At 33.0% G+C, this 16,544-nt stretch overlaps 1 protein-coding gene and 1 pseudogene across 3 annotated transcripts in view; both read left to right on the forward strand.

Annotated features, from left to right (window-relative positions):
- The window catches only part of CDH18 (cadherin 18), a 368,075-nt gene that overhangs the window by 170,812 nt on the left and 180,719 nt on the right, over window positions 1–16,544 (forward strand). For all 3 annotated transcript variants that reach the window (XM_016166126.2, XM_016166127.2, XM_016166128.2), the window contains one exon: window positions 4,616–4,910. In XM_016166126.2, the coding sequence (XP_016021612.2) occupies window positions 4,616–4,910 (295 nt within the window). The remainder of the gene's footprint in view (window positions 1–4,615; window positions 4,911–16,544) is intronic.
- LOC118606671 lies at window positions 9,845–16,306 on the forward strand (annotated as a pseudogene).

The raw sequence follows: 16,544 nt of genomic DNA on the forward strand, positions 1-16,544 counted from the left end.
TTTTCTTCTCTAAGAATACTTGTAAAGAAGGTAAAAGCTAAAAACTAAAATGAAACAGAACTATACATATTTAACAAAGACCTCTGATGTTTCTAGCGAAACAACTGTATACCTCTTCCCTTACCCTTATCTAGTTTATTAACCTTTTAATTGACTAATGTTAGCTTTACGGTGGAATGAAGTACTTTATTGATACCATTTTTGCCATAACATTTTACATATTAATTGATACAAAGTTAAAACTAATGGTTATGTATTTTTCTTACACAAAGAGACTCATGTGTTAGTGATCAAGAAACTTATGATTTGATTAGTATTTTTCTTCACATTGACTACTTATTAATAGTTCAGTTGAGTTTTATTTTATAGTTTAAAATATAACACATTCTGGAATGAAGAATACATAATAAGTTCCAATAACATATCTTTCCTATGATCTTCATATTGTATTAATTATGTTTTATGTGTTGGAGGAAGTTGTAATAGTGGGATTACTATATGATATTTCTGGCTTTATATTTGGCTTCTACTGGAATATGGTAAATATAAGTTTCCTACTCATATAAAAGTAGATAAATTTTGTAGTTCAAAATTCTATAATTTTAAATCAGTGACCTATCATTTTGGCATAGCTTGAAGTCCTAACTAAAAGCAACTTTTTAAATTAATTGTTCTGCCACCATGTTCTTAACCTTTTACAGTTATTCTTCCTCCAGGGATAGAATATTAGCTTTGTGAAGAATTCTGTATTAGAGTAAAAGCTATATATATTTTGTCCTGACCCTAATATGTTCTAGGGTGAATAGTTTTCTCAGAGGAACTCATGTGAGTCACATTGGCTTTTTAAGTGCCATAGGTTACTACTTAACATCAAGAAAGAGTCAATTTATTGAAGTAATGCCAGAGAAATATTCATTTTGCTTTACTTGGGTAACTACGTTTTTCTCCCTTCCTTAATTCTCCTCGCCTTTTCTATTCTCTAAAGTGCAGTTAATTAACCCTGCTCTATTATGTGCTCAGACACACAGGGATTATCTCTTCTTGCTTTCGAGCAACATCTGTCCTTCAGCATAAAAATATCACTCATTCTGTTAAATCCATGACTCTAAAAGTATATTTCCACCAATGTGTGTTATGATAAGACCCTGCTACTGCTTTTTCGGTGGTATTTCTAAACTTTCTGTTAGAAAGTGTTCATTGCATATGACTAAAATCAATTATCTTCCAAGTATTTTTATAGATTTAATGTAAAAATGTTGAAAATATCTCTTAAATAATATACTACCTAACTTTACAGTGCAATTTTACTGTTTACTAAATCAGTATCTTGAATATAACCACAGAATTTCTACTTTATATGCTCTAATCGGATTCTTTCTCTTTTTTCAGATTTTACTTGTATTATTATTATTATTTTATTATTATTAAATTCATTGAGGCAACATTGGTTAATACAATTATATAGGTTTCAAGTGTACAATTCAATAATATGTCATATGTATATTGCATTGCATGTTCACCACCCAAAATCAAATCTTCTCTGTCACCATATTTGACCCCTTTTACCCATAGCTACCTCTCTACTTCCCCTTTCCTTCTGGTACCCACTAAACTGTTGTCCGTGTCTATGAGTTTTTGTTTGTCTTGTTCATTTGTTACTTTTAGTTTTATATACCACATATAAGTGAAATCATATGGTTGACGACATTCAAAGATAACACATTTCTATTGTGATTATCTGTATTGATGAGCTTTCTTGGTGTTTTAAGAGTTCTTTCTCTGATATTAGCCTTACTCCTCACCAATTCCATTCATTCATTCATTCATTCATTCATTCACTCAGTCATCATTTTCTGCCTTACAAAATCTGATATAAAACATGTATTTTTCCAGGATCTTAAAATCCATTTACTAAGGAAAACAAGACAATATAGCCAACATTTCTCTCAGACATCTCTGTTACAGAAAAAAAAAATAGTAATTGAGAACAGGTATGATATAGAAGAGGTAGTCCTGAGAGTGCAAAACTTGTTTGCTTCACAAGTGATTATTGACATAATCATATAAACTATTAATCAATTGACCAAATAAATGCTACTTTGATGGTTTACAATTAGTGTTTTATGGACCTAATCCTTTCAAGTTGCAACTAGGCCAGCTGAGAGAGTAAATAATCCATTAATAAAATGCTGGTCTACATTATTTAAACACTCAAGCAGTGTATTATCAATTAATATAATTCAAATATATTTTATAATGTTTTTATGTAACATTTAATGTTATCCAACAATATAAATACTCCTAAATTCCAATTTACTGATTGTATTACCTGTCTATTTTCAAATCAGATATAACTTCTGAAACATTTAGACCAAGTGATTTATTAATTCTAAAACCTTTTATTATGGAATCAGGTCCAAATTTTAAAATGTAAATCAATAAAATTACTGGAATTTTTCTCTTATTTGAATTACTTAACAAAATGTATATAAAGAATAGAGTATATAATCTTTTTAATAGATGCTTTAGATTGACAAGTTTACTATTTATTTTGACCTCTGTTGATGGTCTACATAGATAAGCCCTTTCTTCTTTATATGAACTTTTAATCCGAAACTAAATAATATCAGGTTAACCACACTAAAAACATAGAAGAATATGTGACTGCATCCTGAAGATAAGACTTGATTGTAACCATTCTTGTCTTTCTGAAATTAGTTGTTAGAAGTCACATTTTTCCCCCAAAGTGTTTTTAATTAGATGTGTACATATATATGTCTATGCACATATATATGTATGTATGTATAATATAGATTTATAATTTATATATAGTATACGATAGCTAATAAAATGATCTGCCTCTTATTAACTTAATAAGAAGAATGTTCCAGAAATGTCCTAAAAACATTTGTTGAATGAATTTGTTGCTTTACCTTGCTATATTCTGGTAATGAATTGATACATTTTTGGAGACTACAAAACAGAATTTTGGAGGCATCTGCTTCATAAATGATAAATATTTTCTTCTAGCTACTAAAATGATATGTCAAAAGACATAAAGAAATAAATACATTTTCATACATGCATGCAACTCTCTCCATGCAACTCAATCTGCATTCTCCGCTAGTAATTTTTTAATGAAGTTTGAATCTTTGAAACCTATGTTTTTCATATTGTCCTAATGTATTTTACTTCCTTTTATAAAAGCCCCCCAAAAGCAGTTTTGAAATGAGTTGTTAAATCTTACTGAGTGATTTTCATTAAAATTGTATCTCCATTTATGTCTTATGTGTTTTGAAGAAAGAAGTAGAATTATTTCTGATGTCCTATGATTTATGTTTCAGTTGTTTTTTTCTATAAAAATTGTCCTTTCCTCATATTGTATTGTCTTTTTCTTTATTTTATCTGTAAAAAAAAAAAGCATTCTAAGAGTTCAGAGATTTTAAAATAAACCATCAAAATTTTCACTTTACTATGGCAAGGAATCAAAATGCTATATGAACAGGTTATATTTTTTTAGTGTGTCCAAAGTCAGAAGTGAGAAAAAGGTGAGTAGTGGAGATTAAGTGACCAAAAGGTTTCATAGGCAGGATTACTGTCCAGATCTCTTGGGAGAAACAATTCTTCATATAAATCATTGTGATATGAGAAAATACCACAGTTGTTCCTAGCTAGAAATATAGTAGTGGCACTTATGAAAATATTTAACTGAATTTTGACATCGTAATTTATAGTAGAATATTAAATATGAACTATACAGTTAAAAAGCATTTACTGATATGTAAATAACAAAAAAAGAAATTTGAAATCATCTTAATCTTATCTATCATTCTTATTGAAGACCTCTTTGCTGAAATGTTGCTTTTCTAAAATCTGTTCAAAGGATATTCAATCATTTTAATAAGTAAGAATTTACTAGTGTATCTCAATTAATTAAGAATCAGAGTCTACTTATTGATTAAATCTTCATTATTCTTTAAATTTTGAGTTAAATTTTTATAATCTTTAAGAAAAGGAAATATATTCTACCACAAGTTTCTTTTTAATTCTAAGTATAACAATCGATTAGAAATAAAATTTAAATGATAAAGTTAATGCCTCTGTGACAAACAAGGGCCTCTTTTGTAGATATTTTAATGATTAATTTGTATTTCAATTTGCCCTATCATACAATTTTTTAAATTTTAACATTAAAATAAAATGCCAATTATTTATTTATTTTTTAAAAAATACATTTTTACTACAAGCATGAAAACAGTATTCCTACAAGTGATTTATTTACCGGTAATTTATTTTCCCAATTCTATTCCATGTAGTTGGTAAAATATTCCCTTAATAGAATGACACCAAGGGCTATTGTTTTTGCTATTAATAAGTATTACTAATTATTTTTTCTTAAATCAATAATTGGATTTTTTAATACATCATAATAAAAACATCCGTATTAACAGTATGTGGAGAAAAACTTCAGAAAAATAAATGATTCAAATAAAATACAGGACATTGAAAAGCCATAATCAAATAAGTATTGAATTATAGATAGACAATTTTCAAAGAATACCATGTAAGGCTGGAATATAATTGCATGTGAAATTATTTCATTTCTATTTTATAGCTGCACTCCAATTCTGACAAAGGTGATGGGTCTGTCAAGTATATCCTTACTGGAGAAGGTGCTGGGACTATATTTATCATTGATGATACCACTGGAGACATCCACTCAACAAAAAGCCTAGACAGAGAGCAGAAGACCCACTATGTGCTTCATGCCCAGGCTATTGACAGACGAACAAACAAACCTCTTGAGCCTGAGTCCGAGTTCATCATCAAAGTGCAAGACATCAATGACAATGCTCCAAAGTTCACGGATGGACCATATATTGTCACTGTGCCTGAAATGTCAGATATGGGTAAGGAAAATCATTTTTATACTTTGACTTAATGTATTTTGAGAGCCAAAAATCATCTTTTGAAGACAAGATTTTAATTTTTTTTTTGTGTTGATATAGAGAAATTTGGAATAGTCCCCAAGAATTTCAATAATTTTCTACAGCCTAAACTATTAAAGAATATTAGTTCAGGCTATTCTAATGTTTATTAAAATTAATTTCTGAACTTAAAAGTTTAAGTAAGGGTTTCATCTCAAAGGAAAACTATTGTAAATCAGAAAAGACCTAGAATTCTTGTTTAATTGACGTGTTTTTGACCACATAAATATTTTATGTATATTGTAAAGAACATATAAACACAATTAAAGTTAAAATTTACGTAGATAAAGACAGTATAATGTTGGAAATCTATTACTATGTCTTTTCAACTTGCAGTTATTGCCTAATTATAATAGTATTAATAGTATAAGTAATAGCCACATTAAACAATTAAAATTTTCACATTCTCCTAAGTATTTGCATATTTTATTTACTTATAAATATACAACAACTTTGAGAACTATTTTGAATCCCACTTTAAAGATATAAAACTGGCATACAATACTTAAGTAACATTCCCAATTCACATATTTAGAAAATGACCAAGAAGAAATTGACTCTAGATTCTTCTGAGTGCAGAGCTTACATTACATTTAATAAACTGTAATCTGGGTCTTCAGTCACCCTGATGATCTGGGCTTTTCCTTCCTCTCACTATTATCTGCAATCTAGCTCTTTTATTTAGTTTTTATTTCATACGATGGATTTCTAAGTGAAGTTAAAGTTCAGCTATCATAATAATTTTTTACTATTTTATGAGTCTTTAAACTTGGATTTAGAACACAGTTTTCGAATGAAGATTGCATATATTTAAGTTTACTGCGTATATATGATATGATTTTACATTAAGGTTATTATCATCATTAATCAAATCACTGTATATTGGATATATACATAAAGGTTTTTTTTTGGAAAAAAATTTCAGTTTTATTGAGCTGTGACTGACATCTAGCAATGTATAACTTTAAGGTGTATAGCATAATGACAATTTATATCTATTGTGAAATGATCGCCACAGTAAGTTTAGTTAGCATCCTTTATCTTATATATATATAGGGTTTTTAAGTGGAAAATGGTAGTTTCTTCTTTCCCAATTCCAGCACATTTTAGGTCTCTTAAGCTAGGCAAGTAGCTCCTGAAGCTGTTGGGGAAGCAGGTTGGAAAGAGATACTAAGTACTCCTTGAAGAAAGTCTCAGGGGAGAAAGCAATTATCAAACTGGCTCTTTCTGGACCAGAGTAGAACCCAGAGGCCTTCCTCAAAGACCTGGGGGAGGCCCAGACTCAAGCTCATTGGTCTCTGAGGAAAACTGAGGGCAAACTGAAAGTCTCAATGCTGTTAACTAGCAGCTGAGAGCTTGTGTGGAAACTCTAAATGGGCCTCCTCCCAACACTTTATCAAGGGACTGATAGCCCATCAGTTGCCCTTCTGTCTGACAAAAGCAAAAAAACTCTTTGATTCTATCTTTGTGAGAATGATGCTGCTGGTAAGGAGTTCCAGGGGCTGCATAAGATCACCAAGAAACACAAGGGAACAACCATAACCATAGGGGACAAAGAGAAAAAGAGAAAAAACTAGGCAGAGCAGTCATTACCAAGAAAGAGTAGATAATAAGAGAACTAGTGTTTTATGGACACTACAAAGCCACATTTTTTTTTTTTATAAATAAGTAAACAAAAAAATTTAATGTATGGATTGAAGCATGGATGGTCACTGATAAGACCAAAATTACTGCTCTGGAACTTGAGAATATACCTAATGGGAAGAAGTAGCTAAGAATCAGAGCAGAAGTACAAAAATATGGAAATTGTGAGGAAAAGATTACACTTAGAGCAGGGTTCCCCCAACCCTGTGGCCTGTTAGGAACCAGGCCATAGCAGGCGAGCAGTGGGCAAGGGAGCAAAGCTTCATCTGTATTTACAGCTGCTCCCTAGGGTTAGCATCATCGCCTCAGCTCCACCTCAGATCATCAGGCATTAGATTCTCATCGGAGCACCAGTCCCTGGTGCCAAAATGTTTGGGGACCACTGACTTAGAGGATATGTTCATTAGGCTTATCATGTGATTACCATATGTTCCCAGAGAACAAAATAGAGCAGATAAAAGTGAGGAACAATATTATTTTCTGGAGGTGAAGGGTACACTAAACTTACAAGTTTAATAGATTTTCTGCGTTCTAGGAAGGACTAATTGAATAAGAAACCTATGTAAGTTCTGGGAAAGTTCTTAAAACCTAAAAATAAAAAAAATATATAAACTTTTAGACTAAAAAAATTCTTACTAAAAATATGTATTGGTATTATTATATTTATCACATCAAATATTGGACTTTGGTCAACAGTTGAATACCATTTATAGCCTATGTCAAAACATGATTCATCTGTCAGTGAAGTGAAAGAAATATTCGAAGAAGGACACTAAAAGTATATAATTCTCTTATCTAGAAAAATATTTTAGAAAATAGTTACAATTGAAAATAGATGAATCAGAAAAAAGATCAAAAAGAAAAAGACAAGGACAGGAAAAAGTAATCACCAATCTACTCTGAAATATATGTGCGAGTGTGTGTGTGTGTGAACAAAGACTTCAATCAAAATGAGTACATCTGAGGCTGTTAAAAGATACTGTACAATCTAAGAACCATGAAGTGTAAAGGAATTATCACAGTGAAAGCCGTAGTGTGAGGACTTAGGCGCAAGTTGAAGGATAGAAATGGGAAATAGGTAGGATTCTTAAATTCTTTTACTGAGATGAGTGTGGTTAATGCAGAAATACTTAATATCTGAAAGTAATAGAGAAAAAGAACATAATAGAGTATGTTTTAAGTCGTTACTTCTTGTGGTTCTAGGCATGAGTCTATAGAAAGAGTATGGCAAGCCATAGGCTGAGTATTGGAAATTATATTGTGTGCATGTGTGTGAATTCATTACTTTGGGAAAACAGACACATAAAATCACTATATTAGCATCTAATGCACATGGAATATGAATGTTATAGAAGGTGATATAAAAGTTAGAGGAGGGAGAAGCTCACTTTATATTTGGTGCTTAAGTATAGACGACATTTGCATTGACTCTGATTTTTAGAAATAAAAAAAGCTAATAATATTGTAGAGTAGTGATCATCAAACAGTGACAGGGAAAAAAATTCAGCCTGCTGTTTTTACAAAAACATTTCCTTGGAACATAGTCACACTCATTTATTGCTATATTGCCTATGGTAGTTTGGTCACTGTGATGGCAGAGTCGAGTAGTCACAATGAAAATTGATTCGCAAAGCCTAAAATATTTTTCTGTGTTGCATTTTACATAAAAGTGTTTCAACTTCTATTGTCAAAGATTTTGGAGGATGAGCCTGGAGGCAGGGGCAATAATTAGAAGACAGTGTTGTAGTCCTGATACACGAGCCACCTGCCGATCTAAGGCAGTTAGTGTTCTGTTGGATATACACATATACACAAAAATATGGCATTTGTTACAAATAATAGGATTATGCCTCTTCCCTTTAGGTAGATACTGTAAGTTATCTAATATGCAGTCTCCCGTTCTGTGATACTGAGAGGACTCAGTTTTGTTTAGAATGCTACTATACAGACTTAAATGTCTACCTCCCATCACTCCCTTTCATCTGGGAGTTGACAAGTGACTTAATTCTAGCTGGTCAGATGTAAGTGGAGGACAATGGGTAAAGCTTCCAGGAAAGATATAGGTTTTCTGACAAAAAGACATTGCTGGCACACATATTTCACCCACTGCCATTTTCCTTTCTTGCCACCTATAATGCAGATGCATCAGCCACTTACAACCATAGAAAGAAATCCTCTTGCTAGGTGAGATGGAGCAGAACTGATGATTCACCCTGGCCTGCCAATCCCAAACCCTTCTTTAAGAAAGTAAACCTCTTTCTATTTAAGCTCTTTAATTCAATCTCAGATACACGCATTGCATCTGAATTGGTACTTGGACCAATTCTAGGTTTTAACATGGACCAGTAAGCAAAGTATTGAACCTAATACTGAATCCAAAGAAATAATGAGAAAGATTTCAGCATCAAATAAGAATCAGCGGTGTCATTTTCTATTAAGTGCCTTGATTTGGGAATATTATGTGAAATCATCACTGCTTTCCCCTTCCAATATGTAGCTATGATGCTAGTCGACTTTGCTATGGCAGCAATTTTCCTTTCTGCCTGTGGTGTAAGTAACAGCTGATTTCAGATCTCTAAATCCTGCTCGCCATCAACTGTAGAATCAATTGTATCTGTACAAACACTTATCAGTGGATTAAAGGAGATTGAATATTTAGATGTGGACTTTGAATTCCACAGAAAATCTAAAATCGATCGCCACAAAACAACCAGTTGGTTTTGCCAGAGTCTGAAATTATAAGTTACTATAGCAGTTGTGATAATCATCACTGAAACAGCTTGAAGAAATGTTTATTGAGCACTTACTATATGCAAGGCATTGCATGCCATTTGCAATAATTTCATGCTTATATCATCATGAAGTCAGTATTAAAGTGATCCTTGTTTTACGGAGGATGAAACTAATACATATAATTAATTAAGTAATTTGCCTGAGATCACATGGTTAGTACGAAGTGCAACTGGAAAAGATTTCTAATCACAGCAGAGCTTCAGCTTTTTAATCAAATTTAAATCTGATCAAGCTATTTTGGGAATAAATATAACAACAACAACAACAACAACAACAACAACAACAACAACAACAAAATAGTGGGTGTCCTAGAATCCATACAGTTTACTGAGCCAGTGGTGGGAGTCTCCTTCTTGACCGATTAGAATAGATTTGACATTATGATAATTTTCCTTTTGTTTAAAAGAGAGGATTTAGAGATGGCCAAGTATCATAAAGAGGAAGGTTATCCTAAATCTCCTGAAAGTAAGGGAATAGCTAATTATTTATACTAAAATCTAATCCCTAGGGAATCCAACAGGAATGCACTTTTGAAAAAAAAAAAAAAAACTGTACACAGTGTTAATAAAGACAATGGACAGTTTCCACTGAGTTATGTCTACCAAAAGCTGAAAGAACTGTGACATGGATGGTGTGGAAACTGAGGCAAACGGAGTTGTCCAAGTGAGCTGTCGGGAGTGGAAATCAGCTTCCCTGAGCTAAGGAGTGGAGTTCAGACAGAGGACCAGATGTGCTCATGATGCGGGAGAATGTGAACAACAGTATTTTTTCCCATGCTTAAGGACAAACTAAATGGTGAATAAATCCATGATCAGACTCCAAAAATGGAGGTTCTCTTGCCTCAACTACCTAAGAGTCTCTCTGTAAGAAGCAACAACCTCTCCTCTTCCTCACCCTTCCACTTGGCAGTCACAAACCAGCATCCAAACATGAGCGCATCTCCATCCGTGTTAGCCAGGCTGGTGTTCAGACTGGCGATGCCTGCTGGGAGCTATACTGCCTGGAACATGGCATCCAGCCTGATGGCCAGATGCCAAGTGACAAGGCCATTGAGAGAAGAGAGATGACTCTTTCAATACCTTCTTCAGTGAGACAGGTGCTTGCACACATGTGCCCAGCGCAATGTTTGTAGACCTGGAACCCACAGTCATTGATAAAATTTGTAATAGCCTTGTCTTGGACCGAATTCAGAAACTGGTTGACCAATCCACAGGTCTTTGGAGCTTCTTGGCTTTTTACAACTTTGGTGAGGAAACTGGTTCTGGTTTTACCTCCCTGTTGATGGAAAGTCTCTCAGCTGATTGTGGCAAGAAATCCAAGCCAGAGTTCTCCATTTATTCAATACCCCTGGTTTCTACAGCTGTAGTTGAGCCCTACAACTCCATGCTCACCAGCCACACCACCTGGGAGCACTCTGATTATGCCTTCATGATTGACAATGAGGCCATCCATGACATCTGTCGTAGAAATCTCAATATTGAGTGCCTAACCTATACTAACCTAACAGATTGATGGGTCAAATTGTATCCTCCATCACTTCTTTCCTGAGGTTTGATGGAGCCCTGAATGTTAATCTGACAGAATTCCAGACCAACCTGGTGCCCCATGTTCACATCCACTGGCCACATGTGCCCCCAACGTCTCTACTGAAAAAACCTACCATGAACAGCTTTCTGTAGCGGAGATCACCAGTGCGTGCTTTGAGACAGCCAACAAGATGATAAAATGCAACTCTCGCCACGATAAATACATGGCTTATTGCCTGTTGTACCGTGGAGACATGGTTCCCAAAGCTGTCAAAGCCGCCATTGCCACCATCAAGACCAAGTGTATCATCCAGTTGGTGGACTGGTACCTCCCTGGCTTCAAAGGTGGCATGAATTACCAGCCTTCCACTGTGGTACCTAGTGGCAATGCAGCCACAGTACAGCAAGCTGTGTGCCTGCTGAGCAACACCACAGCCATTGCTGAGGCCAAGCTCACCTGGACCACAAGTTTGACCTGATGTATGTCAGGTGTGCCTTTGTTTACTGGCATGTGGGTGAGGGCAGGGAGGAAGGAGAGTTTTTCTGAGGCCCATGAGGACATGGCTGCCCTTAAGGATTATGAGGAGGTTGGTACAATTCTGTTGAAAGAAAGAATGAGGAAGAAGGAGAGGAATACTAAAGTTAAAATGTCACAAGGGTGGTGTTTTTACAGGGAAGCTTATTCTGTTTTAAATATTGAATAATTATGATCTAATCAGTTAATTTGTATGTAGAACTATATACTCTTATATACGATTGCTATGCTTTAAACACGATGCTTTGGTAAGACCCAACCTGTCAGATTCTGTGATGGATTTGAATAATAAAGTATTTCTTGTCTTAAATGGAAAAAAAAAAAAAAACCTCCAAAAATAGAAACTTTCAATCTGCTAATTAAAAAAAAAATGTTATGAAAGGCTCTGATGTAAGATATGAATTTAATAACCAATAAGAAATAAAACATGAATTTAAGTGAATAAACATTTGAAGATATAGATGTCAAATAATAATGCTAAACCTACTAATATAAAAGATGACTAAAATATGTGGTAATATCAGACATGGCAGACAGGATCTAATTTTTATTATGTAAGAGACACTTTGTTGTTGTTTTTATTGAAGTACCATTGGTTAATAATATTATATAAGTTTCAGGTGTACAGCATTACAATTCAATATCCATATATACCATAGCGTACTTGCCACCAGAACTTTAGCTTCCATTTATTACCATATACTTAACCCCTTTATTCTCCCATAACCCCCTTCCCTACCTGTTATCCACCATTCTGCTGTCTGTATCTATAAGTTTGTTTTGTTATGCTTTTTGTTTGTTTCTTTTTTGTTGTTTTAGATTCCACATAAGAGTGAAATCACATGGTTTTTGTCCTATTTTGTCTGACTTATTTTATTTAGCATAATACCTTCAAGATCCATCCCTGTTGTTGCAAATGACAGTATTTCATCTTTTTTATGGCTGAGTAATATTTCATTGTGTGTATATACACACCACATGTCCTTTATCCATTTATCCACTGATGGACACTTAGGTTGCTTCCATATTTGGCTTTTATAAAGAAGACTACAGTTTACATAGAGGTATATATATATATTTTTTGAATTTGTGTTTTTACTTGTAGAGATCTATTCTGTAGTTACACTCATATGGATATGCATAGATATATGTAAAAGTGTGCCCTTTGCAATATTGTTCATAATAGTCACAAATTGAAAACACCTAAAGTACACTGATAAGAAAGGTTTCAAATAAATGACTCTTTAAACATATACAGAATACCCTGTACAGCCTTAAAGTTAAATGAATTTTTATGTATATGCAGACATACAAAGATCTACATTATTTTAGTAAGAAACTGTTTTCAGAAACTGCATGTGAAATAATCTTGTTTATTTTAGAAAATAAGGGTGTTTCTTAGAAGATGCATGATATCCTCAGGAAATATATAAAGGAAATACAGATGAAAGTTATTACTTCTAAAAATGAGTAAATATCTTGTATTGCAGGATTATACTATTATTTATTAAAAACTATGTATATGTTATTTATAAAATTATAATGAAAAGTAAAATGTAGATTTGTAATAAAATAATAAATATTGATAACATTAACAATTTAAATATATACCAGTTTCTAATCCTAATAAAGGCTAACAATGTAGGTAAGTAACAACAGAATTTTTCTCAGCATCTGGTGCTTTATAAAATCATCATTTTTATCATACACTCGTTAAGTGAGTTTTGAGTCATGTAGTCATTAAAAAAATGATCTCCTCATATCTTGCCAATTCTTTCTGGAGAGAGAGAGAGAGATTGAAAGTATATAATATACTAAGAACTGTGATAGTAGCTAGTAATGACATGTTAAATAAAACAAGGACTCTAAATTTGAGCAGCCTGCAGAGACATAAACAGAAAATTTCAATATAGTGTTTGATACACTAAATAAAGGGGAACCATTTAGTGGACAAAGTCCAGCTTGCAGATTTGAGAAGTTGTCCTCTATGAATTTTATATACATATGGAGTTTGTCAGCTGGCCAAGAAAAATAAAAGTGCATTTTACATAGAGAATACAATGATGAAAAGTACTCCTCTCTTCCCTGAGTTGATAGTCTACTTATGTGTGCGTGTGTATGATTATGTGTGTGTGTATGTGTGTGTTTATGGGTGTTTGAAGAAGGAATAAATAGGATCATCATGCAAATGATGAATTCCTTTTATAGCTTAGCAAAATATACTGTGAGAACACAGAGAAGATAGCACCAGAGAATTCCTGGGTTTGCAAGTTTTTATCAGGTTATTTCTTCTTGTGTATCTGTAGTGCTAAGTAATGGTCATGGAGACCTCCAAGTAATTGCTGCATGCTATATTGCCAGTGAGAAAAGCATAATTTGGTTTCATATTTCTTGTCAGTGGCTAATAATAAGCAGGCAAAGTCTGTGGGAATCTGGATGGTTTAATAAAGAAAAAAAAAACAAAATAAACCGAAGTAGTTTTTGATGCATGTTTTAATATAGTTTTTCTTTATCTCTTTGATTTACATCATGTAATTTCAACTGTTCTCTAGGAGAAGCATATCCCCATTGGGTGGGGTTTTTCAACCTTGCCGTGACTGACAGTTGGGGCTGGATAACTGTTGTGGAGGGCTGGCCTGTGCACCGTAGGATGTTTAGCAGCATTCCTGGTCTCTACCCACTAAATGCCAGTAGCGTCCTTCCCACTACTGCCATGTTGTGATGTCTTCAGACATTGCCAGATGCTCTCTGGGAAGCAGATTTGCTCTCAGTTGAGAACCACAGATATGTAAGATAAAAGAATGAAAACATTCAAATAGAAACATGAATTGGAGAATATGGTATTGGTTAAATTTAGTCCATTCCAAGGAGAACCCCATAGTGTTAGATACTCATGCTAGGTATTTTATGAGTAGAAACTATTTCGTATGCCCAGATAAACAGTTTTTATGTTTAAATATTAATTGTCATTTTCACATGCACAATGTTATGAAAACAGCACCATAAACGTTTGAATAAAATTATCTGTTCTCACTGAAAGGAGAGTAACAGCATGGCTTTTTGAGAGTCACTGTGGCTCTCATGTTTTAAATTTTAAATCTACGATTTTATAGCATTGATTTATAAAAGGACTATTTGAAATAGGATGGGCTGTTATTTTATTATTTTTCTTTATTACTTATCTAAAAATGTGATCAAAGCCAATAAAGTGAATGCATATGGACAGAATAACATTATATTATGGAGGGCCAATGTAACCTGAATAGGTCCTCAAAGAGACTTGTATGCGTTTATCAATGCACATTTTACAGTTTTTCTATGGTGTGCAGCACATGATCATTCCAGCCTTGATGAACCTACCACCTTCGATAGAAGTAGTTCTTTCGCTTCATTTTTTATAATTTTATTAAATATCTAAGTGTCAGAATTGAGACAAGAATATGAAAAGTTAATGATATTACTTGGCATGGCAGAAAGAGGAAAATAACCATGAGGTAAAATTATACCTGTTCTTGGAGTCAACGTTCAGGTGCATGTGTGGCATTTAGGAAAGGAAAATAGAATGAATAAAATTGTATTTGTATATGAGTATTGCTATTCAGATGAAAAGGGCATTATTTATGTCTTAAGATGTTTAGCAATATTATGATACATCATTATAGTAAAAATCTGGTAAAAATTTGTTTTAAATCTTATTGATAAATCTCTTTTTTAAAACTGTAAGAGTAATTTTGTCTTTTCTATTTGTATATGCATATACCCAGTTTTCTGCAGTTATAGTCTTGCTTCCACCTATAATCAGGACTTTTTAGGATGAATTTAAATTTGGTCTTAATGCAGTCACTTTAAATGTAAAAAAAAACTACTTTATATCTAACAATTGTTTAAAGAAAACCATACCAGATTACAATCTGATTTGCCCAAAAATAAATGTCACATCTTTGTTTTTTGCAAAAACATATTTATAAGAAAATGTATAAATCTCTACCTCTTTTCTTGTGTATATTAATAAAACATACAATTAAGTATTATTGAAAAGATTTAAAATTATAACAGATTATAGATGTAATATTTTTTAATTTATTAGAAATAGAGCAAAAACAATTAATTGTATGAAAATTATGACTGTATAATTTATACTTTAACTTCAGTGGAGTACTGAAACTTAGTTTGACATATCCAGAAAAGATGAGAAGTTTTACTGTATGACCCTTAGATTTTGGAAGGTTCCTCATCTTTGGAGATGTAGTAAACCATTCCTACTCATTTTCATGTCTTCTTTGTTCTCCTCTCTGATCTCAAACCCTCAGGTCCTTTTCCGTGTGAAGCTGTGTTCTCTGTTGCACAGCAACAAGGAGAGACACCAGCTGTGCTTCCTTTATTGCACTGCTTGTAGGGAGACTGATTTAGTTCTGCTCAAACATCTTGGGAGCTTTACCCTGGATATCTGCCATGAGCCTCCTTGTCATTTTAAAATCATTACTCTAGGGCATAATCTTCAAAATGAGGTCATTTCAATAAAGTGAGGCTGATGGTGCAATTGTACATGGTAAATAGAGTGCATATAAAGTGTCACATATGGCAACTGATAAATAGTTATTTAGGCAAACTTTTATATGTTTTATACTTTTTTCTTCTCGTTTTTCATCATAATTTTTTGTCTGGGTCAGTTGGCTATTGTTTTGTAAGCAAACAACCCACAACTTAGTGGCTCAAAATATCCTTCATTTTACAACACATTATTAGAAAGAAAATTTAAGGAAATCTCATTTACAATACTATCAAAAACTATAACATACTTAGGAGTAAATTTAACCAAGGAGGTAAAAGATCTGTATACTGAAAACTATAATACATTGATGTAAGAAACTGAAGAAAATACACATAAATGGAAAAAAAAATGTGTTATGCTTATGGATAGAAAGAATCAATACTAGTGAAATGTCCATAATACCCAAAGCAATGTACAGATTCAATGCAGTCTCCATCAAAATTCCAATGGCATTGTCTAACAAGATAGAAAAATTGATATTAATATCTATACGGTTCCACCAAAGA

This window comes from Rousettus aegyptiacus, unplaced genomic scaffold (genome assembly GCF_014176215.1).
Source record: "Rousettus aegyptiacus isolate mRouAeg1 unplaced genomic scaffold, mRouAeg1.p scaffold_m13_p_8, whole genome shotgun sequence".
Taxonomy (NCBI): Eukaryota; Metazoa; Chordata; class Mammalia; order Chiroptera; family Pteropodidae; genus Rousettus; species Rousettus aegyptiacus.